Raw genomic sequence first — 22,209 nt, forward strand, 5'->3', positions numbered from 1 at the left:
GCGACCCCCGTAAACGCGAATGACAGTGACCGTTGGCGACCAGCTGGGCGTGTCGAGCGACGCAACAAAGTTGAGAATCCTTCATCTTTATGTAAATAAAGCCAGCCAATAGGAGCACCAGTAGAGCTCACGTGATTCTCTCTCAACTCGCTCAGAGGCCAGTTGTATTCTCGGTGCTGTAGACCTACACAGACTTGCGTTTGCAGTAGGTCGCCACCCAGAGCTGCTAGTGTGAATGAGGCATCAGGGTCATTCAGAAATTATTATTGAATGCTGGATTAATGCACAAGATTATAGTATAATATATAGATAGATTGTAGTATTTATTTATTTTCTCTCTCTCTCTCTCTCTCTATCTCTCTCTCTCTCTCTCTCTCTCTCTCTCTCTCTCTCTCTCTCTCTCTCTCTCTCTCTCTCTCTCTCTCTCTCTCTCTCTCTCTCTCTCTCTCTCTCTCTCTCTCTCTCTCTCTCTCTCTCTCTCTCTCTCTCTCTCTCTCTCTCTCTCTCTCTCTCTCTCTCTCTCTCTCTCTCTCTCTCTCTCTCTCTCTCTCTCTCTCTCTCTCTCTCTCTCTCTCTCTCTCTCTCTCTCTCTCTCTCTCTCTCTCTCTCTTTGCTTTTTCTCTTTCTCAGCTCCAGTTGGCCACACGACCGCAAGTGTGATCCCGCTCATCAAAACAGGCCGGGGCATGTACAGCGTCATGCACAACGAGTCGCGGGTCACTCGCTTCTTCGTCTGTCAGATTTACACCGTCGAGGGCAGCAAATATGTCAAGATCCGCTCTCCCTTCCAGGTGGATATCATCTAAAACATACACACATACACATTTGAACAATTTATTTATTGCACTTCCGCGTAGGAGTATTTTTAAAGAACATGAATAAAGTTGGATACCCACACACACACACACACACACACATCAATCATGCACACATACTCTCAAATTCAAAGCAGAAATAAATGTAAAAAATGAAAGAAAGGAAAGTCCATAAATTGAGTTAAAGCCTAATGAGAAGTTGAGATTATTGCCTACATTTTCAGCTCTAATTTAGAGGAATTCCAGTGCTGAAATCTTCTCTGATATTTAATAACTGGCTGTTTTATATTGTATAATTGACAGGGATTGTTTGTGCTGCCATTGTTTTCTAGATTATCAACCACTTTTCGGTGCCGTTCCGTGTTTATGAAGGATCCGTGTTTCTGGGCGAGTCTCTGCCGACAGAGGAGTTCTGTGTGCCGCTGGGATCCTACAGGTCTGTTACAGCACTCTCCAAATCTCTGCTTTTGTTCAGGACAGTTTGGTTTGTTTTCTAGAAGATGTACCTCTCATTAAGTAATAATAATACATTTTATTATTATTATTATTATTATTATTATCATCATTCATTCATTTTCTTTTTGGCTCAGTCCCTTTATTAATCCGGGGTCACCACAGCGGAATGAACTGCCAACTTATGCACATGTTTTATGCAGCGGATGCCCTTCCAGCGGCAACCCATCTCTAGAAAACATCCATACACACTCATACACTACGGACAATTTAGCCTACCCAATTCACCTGTACCACATGTCTTTGGACTGTGGAGGAAACCGAAGCACCTAGAGGAAACCCACGGGAACGCAGGGAGAACATGCAAACTCCACACAGAAATATTATTATTATATAACTAGTTTTAAAGTAATATTATTGTTTTACTAGTAACAGTAGTATTTCAATTCCTTTATAAATAATAATTGCTTATGTTGTTGTTATTAAGCCTTGTATTATTATAAAGCATATTATTCAAGTATCATGCACACACACATACATATATATGATATTCAAATAACATGCTTTACACTAATAAAATGATTAATAATATCGATATCCACAATTATTAATGTATATGGAAGGTTTTGTTAAGTCTTCTAAGCTCATTTTGTTATTTAAGCTCAATATACTTGCAGTTTTAGTGAGGGTTAATTATGTATTAATAATTAAAAATAAAGTAATAATATTTGTAATTACTATTATATTGTTATTTAAGGCGCTTATGCCATTTTTCTGTTATCATGTCTTCTTTTACTTTTATTTTTAATACATAAAATATTCTTAATGTACATTATTATTATCAATAGTAGTAGTAATAGTAGTATTGGTGTTGTGTATTCTACTTTAAAAATGTTTTTCAACATGTTTGACACAGATAAAACCTTGAAGTGGTCTAAGAGAGACAGCAGAATGTCCTTGATGTATTGTGATGTGTGTGTCTGCGTTTGTTTGTGTGTATGAATGTGTGTGTGTTTGTTCAGAGCTGAGCTGAGTCTGCAGCCTGTGCCTGATGGCGGCGAAGAGTACGAGCACTCTGAGAGCTTCACCTACACTGAGGTTATCCAGAAACCTGGAAAGTGTGTGGAGAAAAACTGCCATCTGCGCGGTGACAGCGCCCAAATTCTGAAGGTCAACATGGTTCCTCTTGCGGACACAGTGACGTCCCACAGCAGCGAGGAGGAGTTTGATAAGCCTATCGTTCTGCATTTGTGGCCCACCGTCCTGCTGCGCAACCTGCTGCCCTACCCAATCACCTTCAGGCTAAAGGTGCGTGTTCTGGCCTGTTAGCTGATCACATCGAACACGAACACGAGGCGCACATCACTGCCTTTTTTTGTTGAGAAGAAAAAAGGAAATGTGCTTTATTTTGCTAGGCAGCCACTGAGCACTGCTTTTGATATTGTTATAATTGTAATATTTAATAATATTGGGACATTCAGGATTTTGGGAAGTCTTACAGCTCCGGATAACTCGAAACCATGACCACAGGTCTCTCCCACATCTTTAAAGGTCTCTAGTCGTCTCGACAACACAAACACTGATGTCACCCCCACCTCTGCTTTCGTTTGATTGGAGATTAAAGAAAACGCAACTGACGTAGCTTGATTTATTTATTCATTTATTTATTTATTTCATTTATTTTTTGTGCTCAGAGTTGACTTTTCTTTTTCACAGAGCGCATTAGCAAAAACAAGGCGCAGCAGGCGGTTAAAACGCGAAGCGCCGACGGTGTATAACCAACTTTGGTAACGCTCATAGCTATTTGAAAGCCATTCAAAAATGGCGCCTCTCCTCCTAAAAAAAAGCTTGGTGTGATCAAGGCTTTTGAGTTGCTGTCCTCTGCAATCGTTATATATGCTATAGTTTTGCACGGCTGTCTGAAATACTTGATTCTGATTGGTCAGTAAGGACATTCCAAGGTATGTTGCGTTTGTGTTAAAATACATCCAGGGGGTTGTTATCGCAGAATAAAGCCTGACAGACTTATTAGCATCTCAACGCAAAGCAGAGCACTGTTGTTTAAGACTGAAGAGTGTTATTCAGTGAAAACAACCGTACTGGATGTACTTTTTCCCACTTATTACCAGGTAATTTGCACAAAACATACAAATTAGACAATTAAAGATTGTTCTGAGATGTATTGTTTATTAATTCTTTTAATTAAACGCAAAGCTGAGAGAAATGAAAACAGCTGATGGAGTATACACTAACCTGCGCATTATTCAGACACAAGATGGCGCCAAACAGTCAAAAACACAAAGCTGACAGATGTGAAAACAGCTGATGGAATATACACTAACCTGCGCATTATTCAGACACAAGATGGCGCCAAACAGTCAAAAACACAAAGCTGACAGAAATGAAAACAGCTGATGGAGTATACACTAACCTGTGCGTTATTCAGACACAAGATGGCGCCAAACAGTCCAAAACACAAAGCTGACAGTAATGAAAACAGCTGATGGAGTATACACTAACCTGCGCATTATTCAGATACAAGATGGCGCCAAACAGTCAAAAACACAAAGCTGACAGAAATGAAAACAGCTGATGGAGTATACAGTAACCTGCGCATTATTCAGACACAAGATGGCGCCAAACGGTCAAAAACGCAAAGCTGACAGAAACTAAAACAGCTGATGGAGTATACACTAGCCTGTGCATTATTCAGACACAAGATGGCGGCAAACGGTCAAAAACACCAAGCTGACAGAAATAAAAACAGCTGATGGAGTATACACTAACCTGCACATTATTCAGACACAAGATGGAGACAAACAGTCAAAAACACAAAGCTGAGAGAAGTGAATACAGCTGATGGAGTATACACTAACCTGCGCATTATTCAGACACAAACAGTCAAAAAGTGACAGACAAACAGATACGTTTGGATGTGGATGTATGTATATGGATATGAAGGTATTCACTGACGGTCAAGATAATTCGAAGAACCCCGATGAGCCTGCGTTATTTAGAGGGAATAACACACCTTGGAATGTCACGACTCACCAATCAGAATCGAGTATTTTCAGACAGCCGTGTAATAATCTGCAATAACAACAACCGTCTTTATTATCGCTAAAATACAGTTTTTAATAATTGATTGCCATGAAATATCGGCAACTCCGGCATGTAACAGTCATTAACCACATGTTGTTTTGTTGACAGGGCATTGGAGATTTCCCCTCAGTGTCGCTAAAGGAGGGCCACTCATCGCAGATCCACACCGCCATCATGGACTTCTCCGTGCTGGAGCTGAGGCTGCTGGGATACCTGCAGCAGGACTGGGAGTCTCAGTACAGCATCAGCAGCGAACACGACGAGATCAGCTTCATTAAGTTTCGCTCACTGGCACGCGAGGAGGAGACTGAGAGCCGGCCGGAGCTGGACATCGCTGTGCACGTGAAGAAGGAGGAGGGTCAGGTGGTGCTGGCCGTACACTCGCCCTACTGGATGGTGAATAAAACAGGCCGACTGCTGCAGTACAAGGCGGATGATATTCATCGCAAACACCCTAAGGATTACGACATGCCGCTGCTCTTCTCCTTCAAGCCACGCAACTTCCTGCAAAACAACAAGGTTTGGAAGAAAGTTCTTCCTGGCTGACATTAATAAGTAACCAATAAACAGGCTTTATCATCTTGAATTATTAAGCATTATTAATGCTATATCCAAGCAAAACATATATTAAAAACAGTAAAATAGTACATGAAATAATCATACGTTTAAATAAATAAAACATTTTTAAAAATTCCAAGCAGAATATTACAAAAAATGTAGTAAAAAAAAAACAAAAACAAACAAAAATAACATTTAATTTTTTCCTTGGCTGACATTACTGAGGGTTTTCTTCATTGATACTTTTTTCTTTAATAATTCTTCCAATAATAATAATAATAATAATAATAAATAAATAACAAAACATTTTCCTGGCTGACGTTATTGAGTGTTTTACTACTTTTTTTATTTTAACTTCATTAAACCTTCAAATGAGAAGGTTTATCATTATCATCTACAAACAAAATAATAAAAAAATAATAAAAATAAAGCAAAAATAAAGCAATAAAGCAAAGTGATATTATTTATAAACAATGTAGTATAAAATTATTAATTAAAATAAATAAAACTTTTTTTTTTCAAGCAGATAAATTGGAAACAATATAGTGGAAAAATGAATTAAAATAAATAAAACATTTAAAAAAAATCCTGGCTGACATGATGGGTTTTCCTGATTACTACATGTTTTAAATCTTGCATTGTTAAAAATATTTTACACAATATCCAAGAAGAATATCACAAACTAAATAGTTCAAATAATAATCATAAATAAAAATAAATAAAACTTAAAAATAAAAATGTCCAGTCAGAATATTACAAACAAAATAGTACAAATATAATAATAAATAAAAATATGAATAAAACATAAATATTTTTTCCAGTGAGAATACTACAAACAAAATAGTACAAATATAATAATTTAAAAAATGACATTACTGAGGGTTTTTCTAATTACTTCTTTATTAAATTTTCTTTATTGCATTTTCAAATAACAATTATAATAAAACAAAAAAATTATATATATATATATATATATATATTTCTCTCCTACATTACTGAGGGCTTTTCTGTTTACTAATTTAATTTTCTTTATTAAACTTTTAAATAAGAAACTGGCATTATCATCTAGCATCTATTTTATGTAAGTTATTTAATGCATATCATGAACAAAATGGTACAAAAATAATGATAAATTAAAATAAAGTAAACATTGAATATTTGTTTCCAAGCATTACAAACAAATGATTAGAAAAGTAAATAAATAAATAAATAAATAAATAAAGCATGAATTATATGGTTTTCCTGGCTGACATTACTGAGAGTTTTTCTGATTACTATTTTATTTTCTTTATTAAACCTTCAAATACGAAACTGAATTGAATTGTTAAACATATCAATCTAAGTAGAATATTATAAATAGTTCCAAAAAAAATATTATTTAAAAATAAATATATAAAAATTTATAAAACAAATAAACATTTATATACAGTCTACAGTATATAAGTTGACAAACATTTATAGTGCTTTAAGGCTAAACTACAATTCTGAAATCATTTTTAAATGCTGTGAAACGAGGAGAAACTTCTGCAAATCTTTAGTCTAAAACTTCTATCAACATATTATTGCACACAAATTCAATTCAATTGTCGAGCTTTTGTTGCATCATCACACAATTGATGGTTTGTGGATACAGTTTGTGGCTGTTTGTGCATGTGTCACCGCTCTGTTTTCAGATCCGCCTGATGATCTCAGAAAGTGAGCTGTCAGATGATTTCTCCATCGACACTGTCGGGAGTTACGGAGACGTCAAATGCAAAGGCAGACAGAAGGATTACTTGGTGAGTGCTCTTCCATTGCTCCCAGATGATTTTAATACACTTCTGTTATAATAATAAAATCAATCTGTAGCTGTTTTTTCCCTTATTTCTTTCCCTTATTCCTTATCTCATTTTCTTTTTTTTGTTTACTGTACATAATTATAGATATGATTTGTTCTATATAACAATCTTTTCCATAGATAATAAAGTTACTAAAATGTCTAGAGTACAACAACAACTCAAAATGTTCCATTTCGAATGTATTAAATGCTTAAAACTTAAAATAACACTGGATTAAAGACCACTTTAACAATCCGATCAATTCACAACAGATCAAATCTAAGCCGATGCTTCATTTGTTTCAGATTCAGATTTTCACAATTAACATATTTTACATTTTATTTTAAGTTACAATCCAACAACATGCCAACTTATTCTTATTAGAGTATTAGTCGACTGTAAGATTAGGATAAGTGCAAGTTGACATGTACTTGCAAAGTTTCTTATAGTCAAGAAAATGTCTGCTGGTGCTGATACTAAACAGATACTCTAATGAGAATTGGTTTGCATATAGTTACAGTTAGGCATGTGCCGGTATCACATTTTCATGCTGCGATTAATTGATTGAGCTTTTATCACGGTATACGGTATATCACGATATTTTACTAGAGAAACAGGTAAAAAAAACACAAAAAACTTCAGTTTCGTCAACTTAGTAACTTTAATAACTTTTTAATTAACTAAAAGTACTTCAAACATTTAAATACAAATAAATATAAATAAAACAATACACAATATAAAAGTAAACTTGAGCAATTATATCAAAGTGAATGTGCAAAGAGAAACCGTCTTCGATCAGCAATCCCTCTGCATTTTTTTTGGAACCCAAAATATTTCCAAACCTCTGACTTTATTTTTGAAGGGGGATAAATTGTCGGCAGCGTTCCTTCTTCCGCCATGCTTCTTCTTCGTGTGAGGATTATAGTGCGGTGGCAGCGGCGGCGCGCACTGCGTGCACACAGTGCTTCTACATGTGGGGATTGTTTACATCAGAGTGCGTATCAGTTCTGCGCAGCATATACGCAGTGTTTCTTCAAGCGGTTGATGGAAAATAAGCTAAGGCGCGTTCTAAGAATATAAATTCGGATCTTTTATTTTTCACGGTATTTTGAAGTGCCCGCGATAACAATATCGTGCATATTCATTACCGTGATTTATCGCATTACCAAATACCGGCACAAGCCTAGTTACAGTGCAACTTATACTCAACACAATGTGCAAAATGGACCCTCAAAATAAAGTAAAACCTTCTTTCTCCACTTCTAAATATTTTCAAATACAAAATGAATGTAGCTGAATATGTGCTGTCTGCTTTTTAATGTTAGGTGGGAGTGAAGATCGATGCCACCAGCTTCAGCTTGACACGATTGGTGACGTTTCTGCCTTTCTACATGCTGGTGAACAGAACCAAACATGTCATTCGGGTCTCTGAGGAGGGTCAGGAGCACTGGACAGAAGCCCGACCCGGACAGGTCTGGAGATACAGCTCATTTTACTAAATCAATACTGTGAATCTTTGAATTGTGACTTTAAGTTCTTCTGTTCAGGCTGCCGTTCCATTCTGGCCAGAAAGAGACTCGAAGAAGCTGCGAGTGAAGGTGGAGGGCAGTCAGTCGTCACCACGCGCCTTTGACTTCCACCAGCCGGAGAACTGCCTCCTGCTGCATCTGGACAAAAGCGTGAGCTACACCCCCTGTCTAAATATGATAATTCCAGAGTTTAGGAGCCGTATATGAAAACGCTCGACCTTGCTTGACTTTGCCATCCTGGCTACCAAAAGCCCTGAGTTTTGAGATCTTAAAGTCTGTATGAAGCTGCGTGCGTGTTTTTTTGCGTATTGTGATGCAGTTCCTAGAGAAAGGGATTTTTACATGAGAAAACAGTGGGCGTGGCTTGTTCATTCTACTGCAAGCTGATTGGATGTAGTAAAGTAAGCATTTCATTCGGAAAGATCGGGAAAAGGATCCTCCTCCTCACCATTTCTGTTGTCAAAACTGACAGCTGAAGGGGCGTGGTTAAGTATTTTAACCACGCCTCCTCCTGCACCTGGACAAAAGCGTGAGTTACAAACTAAATGTGGTTATTTCAGAGTTTAGGAGCCATATATGAAAACGCTCGACCTCCTTTAGTGGACTTTGCTATTCTGCATACTACCAGAAGCCCTGAGTTTTGAGTTCTTAGAGCGGGTTGGATTGTAGCAAGATAGAAGGTCGTTAGATAAACAGGAGCGAGACTAGTTAGAGCCTCATAGGTAAGAAGGAATATTTTATAATCAACATGGAACTTAATAGGCAGCCAGTGTAATGAAGATAAAATTGAGGCGCTTAATTATAGCTCTTCAATTTCAGAAATGCTGCATAGGTTGTATTTTTTGTGTATGTAGGTTTGCATTTCTTTTATCTAAATTCAAATAAAAGCCAAAACAAAAGTTCACCGGTAAAAGGGAAAGTAACAGCTTTGACTTCCTCCAGCCGGAGAACTGCTCCTGTTGCACCAGGACAAAAGCGTGAGCTACACCCGCTGTATAAATGTGCTTATTTCAGAGTTTAGGAGCCATATATGAAAACGCTCGACCTCCTTTAGTGGACTTTGCTATTCTGGGTACTACCAAAAGCAGTGAGTTTTGAGATCTTAAAGAGTGTTTCGGATCGTACTAAGACAGAAGGAAAAATAATAAAATATTGTGCGCGGTCAGATTTCCAGGAAAATTGTGTATAAAATGTGGACCTTTAATGCAATGCAAGTCATTTTAAATTAATCATCTGTCAAATTCCTAAGTGTAAATAACAGACTGACTGATATCACTCGTGTTTCCTCTGATTTATAGTTGGGTGGTATCATTGTGGATGTGAACCTGACAGAACATTCGGCTGTGATCCTCTTCTCTGATTATCATGATGGAGCCGCTCCGTTCCTCCTCATCAACCACACCAAGGACGAGACGCTGCAGTACCACCAGAGGTGAGAATTACTGCCTGATATAAGAGCTTTCTTTACATTAAAAGGGTTAAAAACATTAGAAGTTTCAGTATGTGCAAACGTGCTTTACACTTTTCTCTCAACGGCAAAATATAGAAGGTGCAAAGGTGAGAAAACCACAATTAAGAAAGCAGTAAATATGTGTATATGTATATATATGTATAGACCGTTTCAATGTGGCAATGTCATTGGCCCATAAACATTTCCTGCTTGTTATCAAACTATTTCATAACTGTTACAAGAGGCAATTCAATGATAACTTAATGCTAAAACAGCGATCATTACATCATTTATCAATATGTGGCTCTTCTTGAATTCTTGGAAGCTGTAGAAATTAAACATATACAACAGGAAATACGTTTGGACCATTGTTTTTTTGTTTACATTGTTCAAAATGTTCTAGATATATAAATAATGCACTTCAACTTAATAAGTAACTCTTTCCAGGGCTTGAATTGTTTGATAATGTAGTAGAAATGAAAATAAAAGACTTTTTTATTTGCTTCTTTTTAATCCGAGTTGCTAGAAAGTGTTATCTTGTTGCATATTTGTTTTCTTCATAGCAACAGGAAGCGGAAGCCTTCGGCGTGGTTTCAGGATGAAATACTGGATTTATCAATGGGGGATGAGACTGATTCCCTCTGGTACACAAACACACACACACACTCTCACAGATCAGCAGAAGCTGGTTGAGGTGCATGAAACTGCTGCTTCTGCATCTCACTGTTTGGTGAAGGGAGAAAAACAGCAACACAGTCTCCTTCTTTAACTCGTTTTCCTTCCACAGAGTATAGGCTGGAGTATGAGCTGAATTTCACACTCGCATATTTTCCCTTTGGATGATTTCTGTTGTTTTATGTCTTGTGGACAGATAAATAAATGAACTCCCTTTCTTCCTGCTTCATTTGCATTCCCTAACGACTAGATTGCGCTCATCTTCTAACGTTCAGAGCATGAATAATTCTCCTCTTTTTCCTCAGCTAATGTGACCTTGGGAGGCTGAACAACCTGTGCTGTTATTTATTCTTGTATGTTATCTTGTTAATAATGGGGTTGTTATTTCTGCATCGCCTTCATCATTTCAACTTCATCTCTCAAAAATCCAAAGTGTGCTTGTGAAAGTGTCTGACTTTCATATAGTCTCAACACTTTGAGCAAACTCTTGCTTAAAATAGTCTTTCTTTTTTATTTCTCTTTGTAATTATGCACAACAGAGCTTAAAAGTCTGTAAGATGTAGTTTGGTGTTATTGTTTTTTGCTCTCCAAGGCTGCATTTGAATAAAAATACAGGGAAATATTCATTCATTCATTCATTTTCCTTCAGCTTAGTCCATTATTTATCAGAGGTCACCACAGAGGAATGAACCATCAACTAATCCAGCATATGTTTTACGCAATGGATGCCCTTCCACCTGCAACCCTGTACTGGGAAACACCCATATACACTCTAACATTCACACACACACTCGTACACTACGGCCAATTTAGTTAATTCAATTCATCTATAGCGCATGTGTTTGGACTGTAGGGGGAATCGAAGCACCCGGAGGAATCCCATGCCAAAACGGGGAGAACATGCAAACTCCACACAGAAATGGGAAATACTATTTAATAATAATAATAATAATAATAATAATAATAATAATAATAATAATAATAATAATAATAATAATAATCTGTGTTGGTGTTGTTTTGCTGTGCAATAAATATTCCTTAATATTATACATGTTAAATCATGTAGGATTCAGGATTTTTTTGTGCTTTTTTTAACAGCAAAATGCAAATAATAGCATGAGAAAATGCATGATATAAAAATATATCATGGTATAATCATAATAATATATAACATTAAAAAAATCTGTGCTAAATCCAGAAGGGAAAGGGAAAAAATATGTGAAATCTTTCCCCCAACCTGCACAAATAAACACGTTACTCTCAGAAAGGGCTCATCATTCCTGAGTCACATTAAGATTCGTTCAAATTGAACAAACCGATTAAGAACGACCAATCACTAATCTTTACACCACTACTTATACTGTCACTTTTGACCAATGAATGCTTCCTTGCTGAGCAAAAACAGTGTGTATTACTGTGATTCCCGTTCATGGTTTGTTACTGATGTTTGGTTTGACTGAATGTTTAATTCTGGCAGCTCTCAAGCCGAGATCGATGAACTGGGTCCAGGTCAGGCAGTTTACTACACCTGGGCTGAACCCACCGGCTCCAGGATCCTCAGCTGGAAACTGGGCAAATACAAAGGAGAGCTCAAGAGTGAAGAGGTGCGACTGGAAAAACTACATTAGATCATCATTGATTCTATATATATATATATTGAAGTTGAAGTCAGAATTATTAGCCCCCCTTTAAATTTTCTTTTCTTTTTTAAATATTTCCCAAATGATGTTTAACAGAGCAATGAAATTTTCACAGTATATCTGATAATATTTTTTCTTCTAGAGAAAGTTTTATTTGTTTCATTTCGGCTAGAATAAAAGCAGTTTTTAATTTTTTAAACACCATTTTAAGGTCAATATTATTAGCCCCTTTGATAAATTAATTTTTTCGATAGTCTACAGAACAAACCATCATTAATAACAATAACTTGCCTAATTACCCTAACCTGCCTAGTTAACCTAATTAACCTAGTTAAGCCTTTAAATGTCACTTTAAGCTGTATATCTAGTCAAATATTATTTACTGTCGGCGCCAATAGCCTAGTGGTTAAGTGCGCTGACATATAGCACCGAGGTGTTCCTGGCGACCCGAGTTCGATTCCCGGCTCGAGGTCCTATACCTTCCCCTCTCTCAGTATATATATATACTGTCATCATGGCAAAGATAAAATAAATCCGTTATTAGAAATTTGTTATTTAAACTATTACGTTTAGAAATGTATTGAATTTTTTTTTCCCTCCGTTAAACAGAAATTGGGGAAAAAAATAAACAGGGGGGCGAATAATTCAGGGGGGCTAATAATTCTGACTTCAACTGTATATAGAATATAAAGCCAATGATAGAAACTGTAATAGTATACTTGGAACACGACCTACAAGATTCATCATTGGCAGACAGCAATAATCCAGGTTATTTTAGTAAACAAAGACTAAGACTGAAACTATCAGTCCAAAACCTTTTTCATTAACTGTAATTAGAATAATAAATGAAGTAAAACTAAACAACAGTCACTGAAAGATGAACTGAAATCAAATAGTAATTACTACTAACTAATAAGAACATCTTAAAATCACCTCGATCAGCTGGTTGGTCTATAAGCTGACATATAAGTGATCAGCTGGTAAATCGACTGAAAACGCTCCAGTGTCCCTGTATCTGTGGTTACACTCAGTAAACAGCAGTGAATTCGGTGAACTGATGACCTTCACGGCCAATCACAGTCATTTCTGTTGAGCACGTGAACACAATGGCCAATCAGCGCTGTTAAAGAACGTGCTCAACAGCGCTCAAATGTTAGCGGGAAATGGACGTTTTTAATATTTCAGTACCGATTGGTCTCAGATTCCAGTATCATGACAACTCTAACAGAAATGTGTTCAAAATAATACCAACAAAATTAAAATGAACAGAACCAATAATGAAACAAACTAAAATTTAAAAATAGTATTAAAATAAAATAAAAAATTAATTAAAAAAAGCACAAAACCATAATAACCTTGGTAGTAATTCAGACTTTATGGACTTAAAGTTCATGTGAAATCAGAATGTATGTAAATTTGCTAGCGCACATTATTATTCATGAGGTAAATAATAAATCCATGCAAGTTAATCCACTGATTGAAGATTACACAAACAATTTTATTCAAAGTCTGAGCATTTCCATTTATTTATTTAGTTATTTAACCAGGAATGTCCCATTGAGAAACAATATCTCTCCTACCAGGGAGTCCTGGTCAAGACAGGCAGCATAGGACAAAGTTACAAAAATTGTACACATAGACACACACAAAGAGTATAAACCATAATCAATTGTTAAAACATGTGCACTGTACTAAATTCAAAGTCTTTAAAAAATGTTTAAATATAGCGATAGATGGAAAGGATTTCATATGTAGTATATGTTGAAGCTTATTCCCTATATTTAGAGCATACTTAGAGAATGCAGATCGACCTAAATGTGAGAAAATGGCCTCTTAAGTAAGAGTATACCTGCTGATCTGGTATTTGAACAGTACTCCAACATATTAGATGTATACTGTGGTAATTTACCAACTAAAGTTTTAAAAATGAAAGCTAAAATAAGTAGTTTTCTCCTTAACTGTAATGAGATCCATTCTGTCATTTGTTTTATATAAATTGCAGTGATGTGTGTGACAAATCTTAAGGCACTGTGATAAACAATATGCAATTTTTTTAAAAACATTCAAAGGTGCGTGCATATAAAGTACATCATTTGCTTCCATCTTTGGAGTGGTGGTACTTTTGTTGACGTCAACATGAGGGTTTCCAAAGCAATTGCATGTTAATATCGTTAGTTTTCTATTAGCGAATTATGCGCAAAAAGGAAAGCCCCTCCCCCTACTCATTCAGTTTCAGTTGGAAGTACATCAACACACTGAAATAACAGTCTCAGCAACTTTAACATTGCTCTCTGCTTTGGTTTGGTCTGCAGGATCAGTTGCTGGACGTGAACAAAGAGGGCGAGTTGTTTTTGGTGTCGTTTTATGAAGGCCTCCAGCGTGTGGCGCTCTTCACCAGCGAGCAGCGGGTCTTCAAGAAAATCTGCGACAGTGAGAAGATGGAGCTTGCTCAGCAAGAAATCAGCATCTTGCTGCAGAACATGGGCATTTCACTGGTCAACAACAACTCCAGCCAGGAGGTGGCCTTCATTGGCATCACCAGGTACTGCAGGGCGCCACTATCACTTATAGATGAAGACATCATTTTCAAATATTTCCCAAGTGCTGTTTAAAGGAGCACTCCACTTTTAGTTTGGAATATGGGCTCGTTTTACAGCACCCTCAGAGTTAAACTGTGGAGTACCATTTATTAAAACCATTTAGCTGATCACCAGGTCTGGCACTTTTAGCTTAGCTTAGCATAGATCATGGAATTGTATTAGACCATTAGCATCTCGCTCAAAAATGACCAAAGAGTCTTGATCTTTTTCCTATTTAAAGCTCGACTTTTCTGTAATTACATTGCGGATCAAGACTAATTGTGCAATTTTCTAAGCTGATATGGCTAGGAACTATATTCTCATTCCGGCAAATTAATCAATGAATCCGATTGGCTGTAAATGTTTTATTAGCATTCATCAGATGGAAAACAAATGAAGGAGGATTTGGCTCATTTGTTTCTGTGCGTATCATTATTATTAGATCACTCATTAATTCATAGTCCTTCGGCTTAGTCCTTTATTCATCAGGTGTTGCCACAGCAGAAGGAACCGGCAACTTATCCAGCATGTTTTACACAGCGGATGCACTTCTAGCTGCAACCCAGTACTGCCCACACCCATACACTGTCACGTTCACACTCATTCACTACGGCCAATTTAGTTAATCAATTCCCCTATAGTGCATGTGTTTGGACTGGGGGGGAAACCGGAGCACCTGGGGAAACCCACGCCAACAAAGGGAGAACATGCAAACTCCACACAGAAATGCCAACTGACCCAGCCGGCACTTGAACCAACGACCTTCTTGCTGTAAGGCCACAGTGCTAACCACTAAGCCACTGTGCTGCCTAAATACCTATGCACTATTCTACACCATTTTGTAGTATAAATGGTGAAAGAAGTGCGTTCACACTGAAAACTCATTCAGCCGATAAAAATAAGTGAAGAATGTTGGACACTTCACGCACTCAGCGACCGCAGCTTTGCTCACGTAGCGGAAGGGGCGGAGCTATCAGGCATGTTGGATAACTTTGTTTATTTTGGATGGTGAGAGCAAAATTTTCCTACGAGAGTGATTATAGCGCCTCCCGATGGTCAATGCGGTTATACTCATGGCAAGTATTATTTGATAGTTTGGTCATTTATTTCACTGATTTGGCAACCGTTAAACGTCATCAGGGAAACGGTTTGAATTTCCGCTTAATAAAGAACCCTTAGTGTCCCATTTGGGACGACACTACATTCATATACTATGCTGTTGAGTGTGTAAGTGCATAAGTACATAGTGCATGAGTGTATAGTGTGGCATTTGAGTCGCAGCTACTGTTTGTCAAAAGTAACACCCTAACAAGTTCTGTTTTCCAATCTTTTGCCTGGTATAGATCTACATCAACACAATCAAAGCAGCTCATTTGCAAAACTTCCACCTGCCCGTCAAATGTAAACACTCTGAAATTGGTGTTTCATATTTAACGTGGAATAGATAGGGAACGACCAATCAAAACAACACAGTTGACAAAGCTGACCAATCACAGCAGAGTTGGCTTGTGGAAGGGCGGAGTTTACACACATTAATCCCCGAGCTGATTCAAATAAACAATATCAAAATAATTCTAATATTAACTGCTAAATCTGAGAAAATTACAAAGTTTATTGAGCTTAGGTGGGTTTTAAATCTGCTCTAGTGGTCTCCAACTCAAAATTAAGACACTTTAAAGTAGCATGTGAGCTGCTCTTTAAAGTGACTGGCACTTTAGTGTGAGGTTGGTAAGAGTGGCAGATATTTTTTTTGCTTCTAGAAGATGAACTGTGTTTCTGTGTGTTGGTCAGCTCTGATGTGGTGTGGGAAACCAAGCCGAAGAAGCGCAGCCGCTGGAAGGTTCTGAGTGTTAAAGAGGCAGCAGTTCTGGAGCAGCACTACAGAGACTACATGGAGAGCAGCCCAGTGGACAGCACCATCATAGACCTGGACAACGACTACCAGGTGAGTGCTTAGCTGACACCACCTTACTGCCTTTAAAGGGGACCTATTATGCCACTTCTTACAAGGTGTAATATAAGTCTCTGATGTGTCTAGGGGGTGTTTGTTACGTTGCAGCTTTTATAACTCTTTGAGTCTGCCTCTTTTATGCTCTGATCCAAACTGTGTACTATTGGTGACTGTTGCTTTAAATTCAGATGACCTTGTGCTCTTTTCAGAAGAGGGCGGAGCTACAAATGCCTGTGTGTCAGCATAGTGGCAGATTTAAAACAGGACTAGCGTTATCTCTGTGAGAAACTGACAAAGTGTATGCTTCATGCTTCTGTCAGTCTATGGATACTCCTGTCGCTGTTCATTTGCGCATCCTCTAATACTCCACATCTATAATCCTCTTAGTCTATGCTGACATTATCTTCAGCAGCTCAAACACTCTACTGGCAGACGGCTGCTTCTCACTCAGCGCTGTCTATGCTAGTGAGGGAGAGATGGTCACTAGTGGGCGGGGCTGACTGATGACACTCACTGAGAATGTCAATGAAATGTTTCTGCAGGCTGTTTCTATCAAGTCTGATTCTAAAAACATAGAATTAATTCATGTTTACCGTTAAAGGCTGGTTATATTCACACACTACTGCCACACAACTGTGTTCAAACCCCTTATAAAAGTGATTTTTGCATAATAGCTCCCCTTTAAAGTCAAGATGCATTATTTTACACCTGTTAACATTGTTAAGATGCTCATTATTAAACAGTGGTTTTGTATAGGAATGACTCCTTTTAGAAAGAATTAGTTTTGGTCAATATTTAGGAATTTTGTATTCAGGATCAGTTTGTACAGAAATTAGTTTTAGTACCAAAGTTCTGATGCTAAAATATTAAACTGTGATTGAATAAAAATTCAAGACATTCGTTCATTCATTTATTTTCTTTTCAGCTTAGTCCCTTTTATTAATCCGGGGTCGCCACAGCGGAATGAACCGCCAACTTATCCAGCACGTTTTTACGCAGCGGATGCCCTTCCAGCCACAACCCATCTCTGGGAAACATCCACACACACTCATTCACACATACACTCATACACTACAGATAATTTAGCCTACCCAAAATTTCAAACCTTTTTTTTTAAAATATATTAAAATGTTTTTTTAGGTTCACTCATGCTAAAAAGTATTATTTCTAATCAAAATACTAAGTAACACTTGTTAAAACCTTTTTTGTTATTAGAAATGAATGTTAACTGAATAAAAATATATATAAAATCTGAAACATGTTTTCATCTGAAGCATAAACGTATGCCAAACGCTTGTTGGAATGTAAAGCAATGCATTTTCATTTAGTTTAGTTTCATCTACCTCACAGTTCTAACTAAAACTGCAATAACAAAACAATACAAACTGCTGAAGACATATTGTGGGTGGAAAAATAAAAATGACCCAAACAACAAAATAAATAAGGATATTCATTCATTTATTTATTCATTTTCTTATCAGCTTAGTCCCTTTATTAATCTGGGGTCGCCACAGGGGAATGAACCGCTAAGTTATCCAGCATTTGTTTTATGCAGCAGATGCCCTTCCAGCCGCAACCCATCACTGGGAAACACATACACACTCATTCAAACACAAATACACTACGGACAATTTAGCCTACCCAATTCACCTATAGCGCATGTGTTTGGACTGTGGGGGAAACCGGAGCAAACCCACGCGAACGCAGGGAGAACGTGCAAACTCCACACAGAAATGCCAACTGACCCAGCCGAGGCTCGAACCAGCAACCTTCTTGCAGTGAGGCAACAGCACTACCTACTGTGCCACTGCGTTTCCCTAAATAAGCATAAAATAAAAGTAAAAATGCAGTAGTATCTCTGTAATAATGTTAAAATAATTTTCTGTATTCTATTATAGTTTCATATTTTAAAATTGACACACATTTTTAAATCCACAAATGTAATTAAATATATATAATTAATCTTGTCTATTTTTAAATATTTGTTGATTTTCAGTTTCTTTTCGGTTTAGTCCCTTTATTAATCTGGGGTCGCCACAGCGGAATGAACCGCCAACATATCCAGCATCTTTTAAGCAGCGGATGCCCTTCCAGCCGCAACCTATCACTGGGAAACACCCATACACTCCCATTCACATACACTATGGACAATTTAATACCCAATTCCTCTATAGTGGGGGAAACCGGAGCACCCGGAGGAAACCCATGCCAACACAGGGAGAACATGCAAACTCCACACAGAAATGCCAACTGACCCAGCCGATGCTCAAACCCGCGACCTCCAAAGACTACGTCGAATAGTTCGGACTGCTGAGCGAATCACTGGTACAACCCTTCCTACTCCCCAAGAACTGTACTTATCCAGAGCGAGCAGAAGGGCTGCCAAAATCACTCTGGACCCCTCACACCCAGCACACTGCCTCTTTGAACTTTTACCTTCTGGTCGACGCTACAGAGCACTGCGCACCAGAACAGCCCGACACAGAAACAGTTTCTTCCCTCAGGCAATCCATCCAACCCAGGCTCATTCTGAGAACGTAGTCCCGTGGACGTTTCTGGAGACCGCGAAATACGTAGCCGGGGGTACGTACGGCTGCATTTCATTTTTTTAAGCGAACGCTGCGGGGGGCGGTGTGACGCCGTTCCCTTCGCCGCTTGCCGGCCGGCCAGCCGGCCGCTCGCCTCCATGTGGAGGGCTTTCCCGCTGCAACCAGTTTGTCCGGTTAGCTCTTCGTGTACTCTGGCGGACTCGAGGCGCAGAGAGGGGCTGACCACGACGACGACGACCGGGTTCGAGTCCGGGGAAGAGCGGTTCCAGAAATCAGGTAAGAAAACAAAAACAAAATCCAAAAAATGAAGCGAACAAGTTCGTCACAGGGTGAGAATGTGGTCAAAATCCGAAAACGTGGTAAAAATTAGACGAGGGCTTTTCTTTTTCTGGACGGCTTTTGTGAATCGTCGTTGGTTGGGTTTAGGGACGGAGGAGGGTGGGTCAGCCGATTGGCCGGTCGCACGGTCAATCATTCTGTCATCCAGGCAGACAGGCGGAAGGTCGTTCGACAGCGGCCTCTAGCGGGTTTACGCGGGAACGGCGCGAGAAAAAGCGCGCACGGCGGACTCGCGAAAACAAAAACTGCAAAAATACGTACCTCCCGGGACGTATTTCGCGGTCTCCAGAAACGTCCCCAGGACTACGTTCTCAGAATGAGCCTGGGTTGAATCCATCTCATGAACACTTGATGATAATAATTGTGGAACCAACATCACTACTTGCCATACACTTTTATACACATATACACTTATTTAGCAACACACTTTACATGCCAATTTGCACATAACAGCTGCACATATAACGTTGTATATAGTAATAAACACGTACATACACTTGTCAATCTGTATATTTGCACTCACTACTTACTTCTATTTTTAAAAAATATATATTTATGATCTGTTTTTTGTCCTGTCTCTGTAATCCTATTGCACTGTAGAAGCTCTGTCACCAAAACAAATTCCTCGTATGTGTGAACATACCTGGCAATAAAGCTCTTTCTGATTCTGATTCTGATTCTTCTTGCTTTAAGGTGATCGTGCTACCCACTGCGCCACCTATTTGTTGATTTTAAAATATTTCTTTCTTTCTTTCTTTCTATATAATAGGATACTATATAATAATAGTATACTGGGATCATGAAATACAAGATGTCGTCATCAGCAAACGTACTGCCAGCTGCAACAAGAACAAAATACGTTTCATTAATCCCTGTGTGTGTGTGTGTTCATCAGGTGTTGTTTGCTGCTAACGGTGTGGACATGAGGGTCATGCAGCCCTATGACGCTCCGCTCAGGAGGAACTTCCTGCCGGCGCTGAAGGTGGAGTACAGCGTTTCAGCCCGCCAGAAAACATACAGAGTCCAGATCAACAGGATCCAGGTCTGCATGTAACCACTGTAACACACACGCTTATATTGATTATGATCAATGCTTAAAATACCGTAAAGACAAACTCTTCTGTTCACTGATCAGATCCAAAACCAGTTGCAAGGAGCCATTTTCCCGTTTGTGTTTTACCCCATCAAACCACCAAAGTCTGTCAGCATGGACTCAGGTCAGTCTAGCTTTCATTCAGGCTAAACTGTCCTAAACGGATGTAACTCTTTTAATTACTCGCTGTCATCTGATCTGTCATTTGTTGCATTGGACTACTGTAAATGTTTCCTCCTTTGTTTGATTTAAAGAGCCGAAGCCACTGGCCGACGTGAGCATCATCACTAGAGCAGCAGGACACTCAGACATTCTGCGCATCAAGTGCGTCTCTTGCTTCTTCAGTATCTTCTCTCTCTCCTCTGAGTGTGTTGATCTGTGCACTTTTAAGACAATAAAATCAGAGGCCATGTAGATAAAACAACTAAAGACATGTCGGCCCTAATAGCCTAGTGGTTAAGTGTGCCGACACATAGCACCATGGTGCTCACGGCAACCCGAGTTCGATTCCCAGCTTGAGGTCCTTTGCCGACAAGGGTGTCCGCGGAGTCTTAAAAAAGTATTAAAAGTTGATAAATCAATTATGAGAAAATTAAGGCCCTTAAAAGGTTTTAGAAAGTCTTAATCCTGTTTTTACTAACTCTTAAATTTTCTTCAAGCGTTGTCTTAAGTTTTTGTTCAAGTGTTTGACTCTAAAAAAGCGTAAATATGTCAGCACATATTGTCAGTATGTATATATTAAGCACTTTATTAGGTACACCTGTCCAACTGCTTGTTAACACAAATTTCTAATCAGCCAATCACATGGCTGCTACTCAATGTATTTAGGCTTGTAGACATAGTCAAGAGGATCTGCTGCAGTTGAAACCGAGCATCAGCATGGGGAAGAAAGGGGATTTAAGTGACTTTGATGGTTGTTGGTGCCACACGGACTGGTCTGAGTATTTCAGAAATGGTTCGAAGAAGAGAAAATATCCAGTGAGCGGCAGTTCTGTGGGCGCAAATGCCTTGTTGATGCCAGAGGAGAATGGCCAGACTGGTTCCATCTGATAGAAAGGCAACAGTAACTCAAATAAGCACTGGTTACAACCGAGGTCTGCAGAAGAGCATCTCTGAACACACAACACATCCAACCTTGAGGCGGATGAGCTACAGCAGCAGAAGACCACACCGGGTGCCACTCCTGTCAGCTAAGAACAGGAAACTGAGGCTACAATTCACACAGGCTCACCAAAACTGGACAATAGAAGATTGGAGAAACGTTGCCTGGTCTGATGAGTCTCCATTTCTGCTGCCACATTCGGATGGTCGGGTCAGAATTTGGCATCAACAACATGAAAGCATGGATCCATCCTGCCTTGTATCAGCGGTTCAGGCTGGTGGTGATGGTGTAATGGTGTGGGGGAGATTTTCTTGGCACACTTTGGGCTCATTAGTACCAATTGAGCATCGTGTCAACGCCACAGCCTACCTGAGTATTGTTGCTGACCATGTCCATCCCTTTATGACCACAGTGTCTCCATCTTTTGATGGCCGTTTCCAGCAGGATAACGCTGCATGTCATAAAGCGTGAATCATCTCAGACTGGTTTCTTGAACATGACAATGAGTTCACTGTACTCAAATGGCCTCCACAGTCACCAGAGCTCAATCCAATTGA

General features: G+C 38.7%; 1 protein-coding gene across 2 annotated transcripts in view; it reads left to right on the forward strand.

Moving 5' to 3' along the window:
- Positions 1-22,209, forward strand: part of vps13a (vacuolar protein sorting 13 homolog A) — a 95,842-nt gene that overhangs the window by 53,237 nt on the left and 20,396 nt on the right. Inside the window, exons 44-58 of one of the 2 annotated variants that reach the window (XM_056464604.1) lie at positions 631-791; positions 1,148-1,251; positions 2,291-2,576; positions 4,479-4,889; positions 6,602-6,706; positions 8,071-8,217; positions 8,293-8,424; positions 9,573-9,706; positions 10,288-10,368; positions 11,877-12,003; positions 14,352-14,581; positions 16,410-16,563; positions 20,353-20,499; positions 20,593-20,674; positions 20,805-20,874. In XM_056464604.1, coding sequence (XP_056320579.1) covers positions 631-791; positions 1,148-1,251; positions 2,291-2,576; positions 4,479-4,889; positions 6,602-6,706; positions 8,071-8,217; positions 8,293-8,424; positions 9,573-9,706; positions 10,288-10,368; positions 11,877-12,003; positions 14,352-14,581; positions 16,410-16,563; positions 20,353-20,499; positions 20,593-20,674; positions 20,805-20,874 — 2,371 coding nt within the window. The remainder of the gene's footprint in view (positions 1-630; positions 792-1,147; positions 1,252-2,290; positions 2,577-4,478; positions 4,890-6,601; positions 6,707-8,070; positions 8,218-8,292; positions 8,425-9,572; positions 9,707-10,287; positions 10,369-11,876; positions 12,004-14,351; positions 14,582-16,409; positions 16,564-20,352; positions 20,500-20,592; positions 20,675-20,804; positions 20,875-22,209) is intronic. The other variant, XM_056464605.1, reaches the window with a different exon arrangement.

Source organism: Danio aesculapii, chromosome 8, assembly GCF_903798145.1.
Source record: "Danio aesculapii chromosome 8, fDanAes4.1, whole genome shotgun sequence".
Classification (NCBI taxonomy): domain Eukaryota; kingdom Metazoa; phylum Chordata; class Actinopteri; order Cypriniformes; family Danionidae; genus Danio; species Danio aesculapii.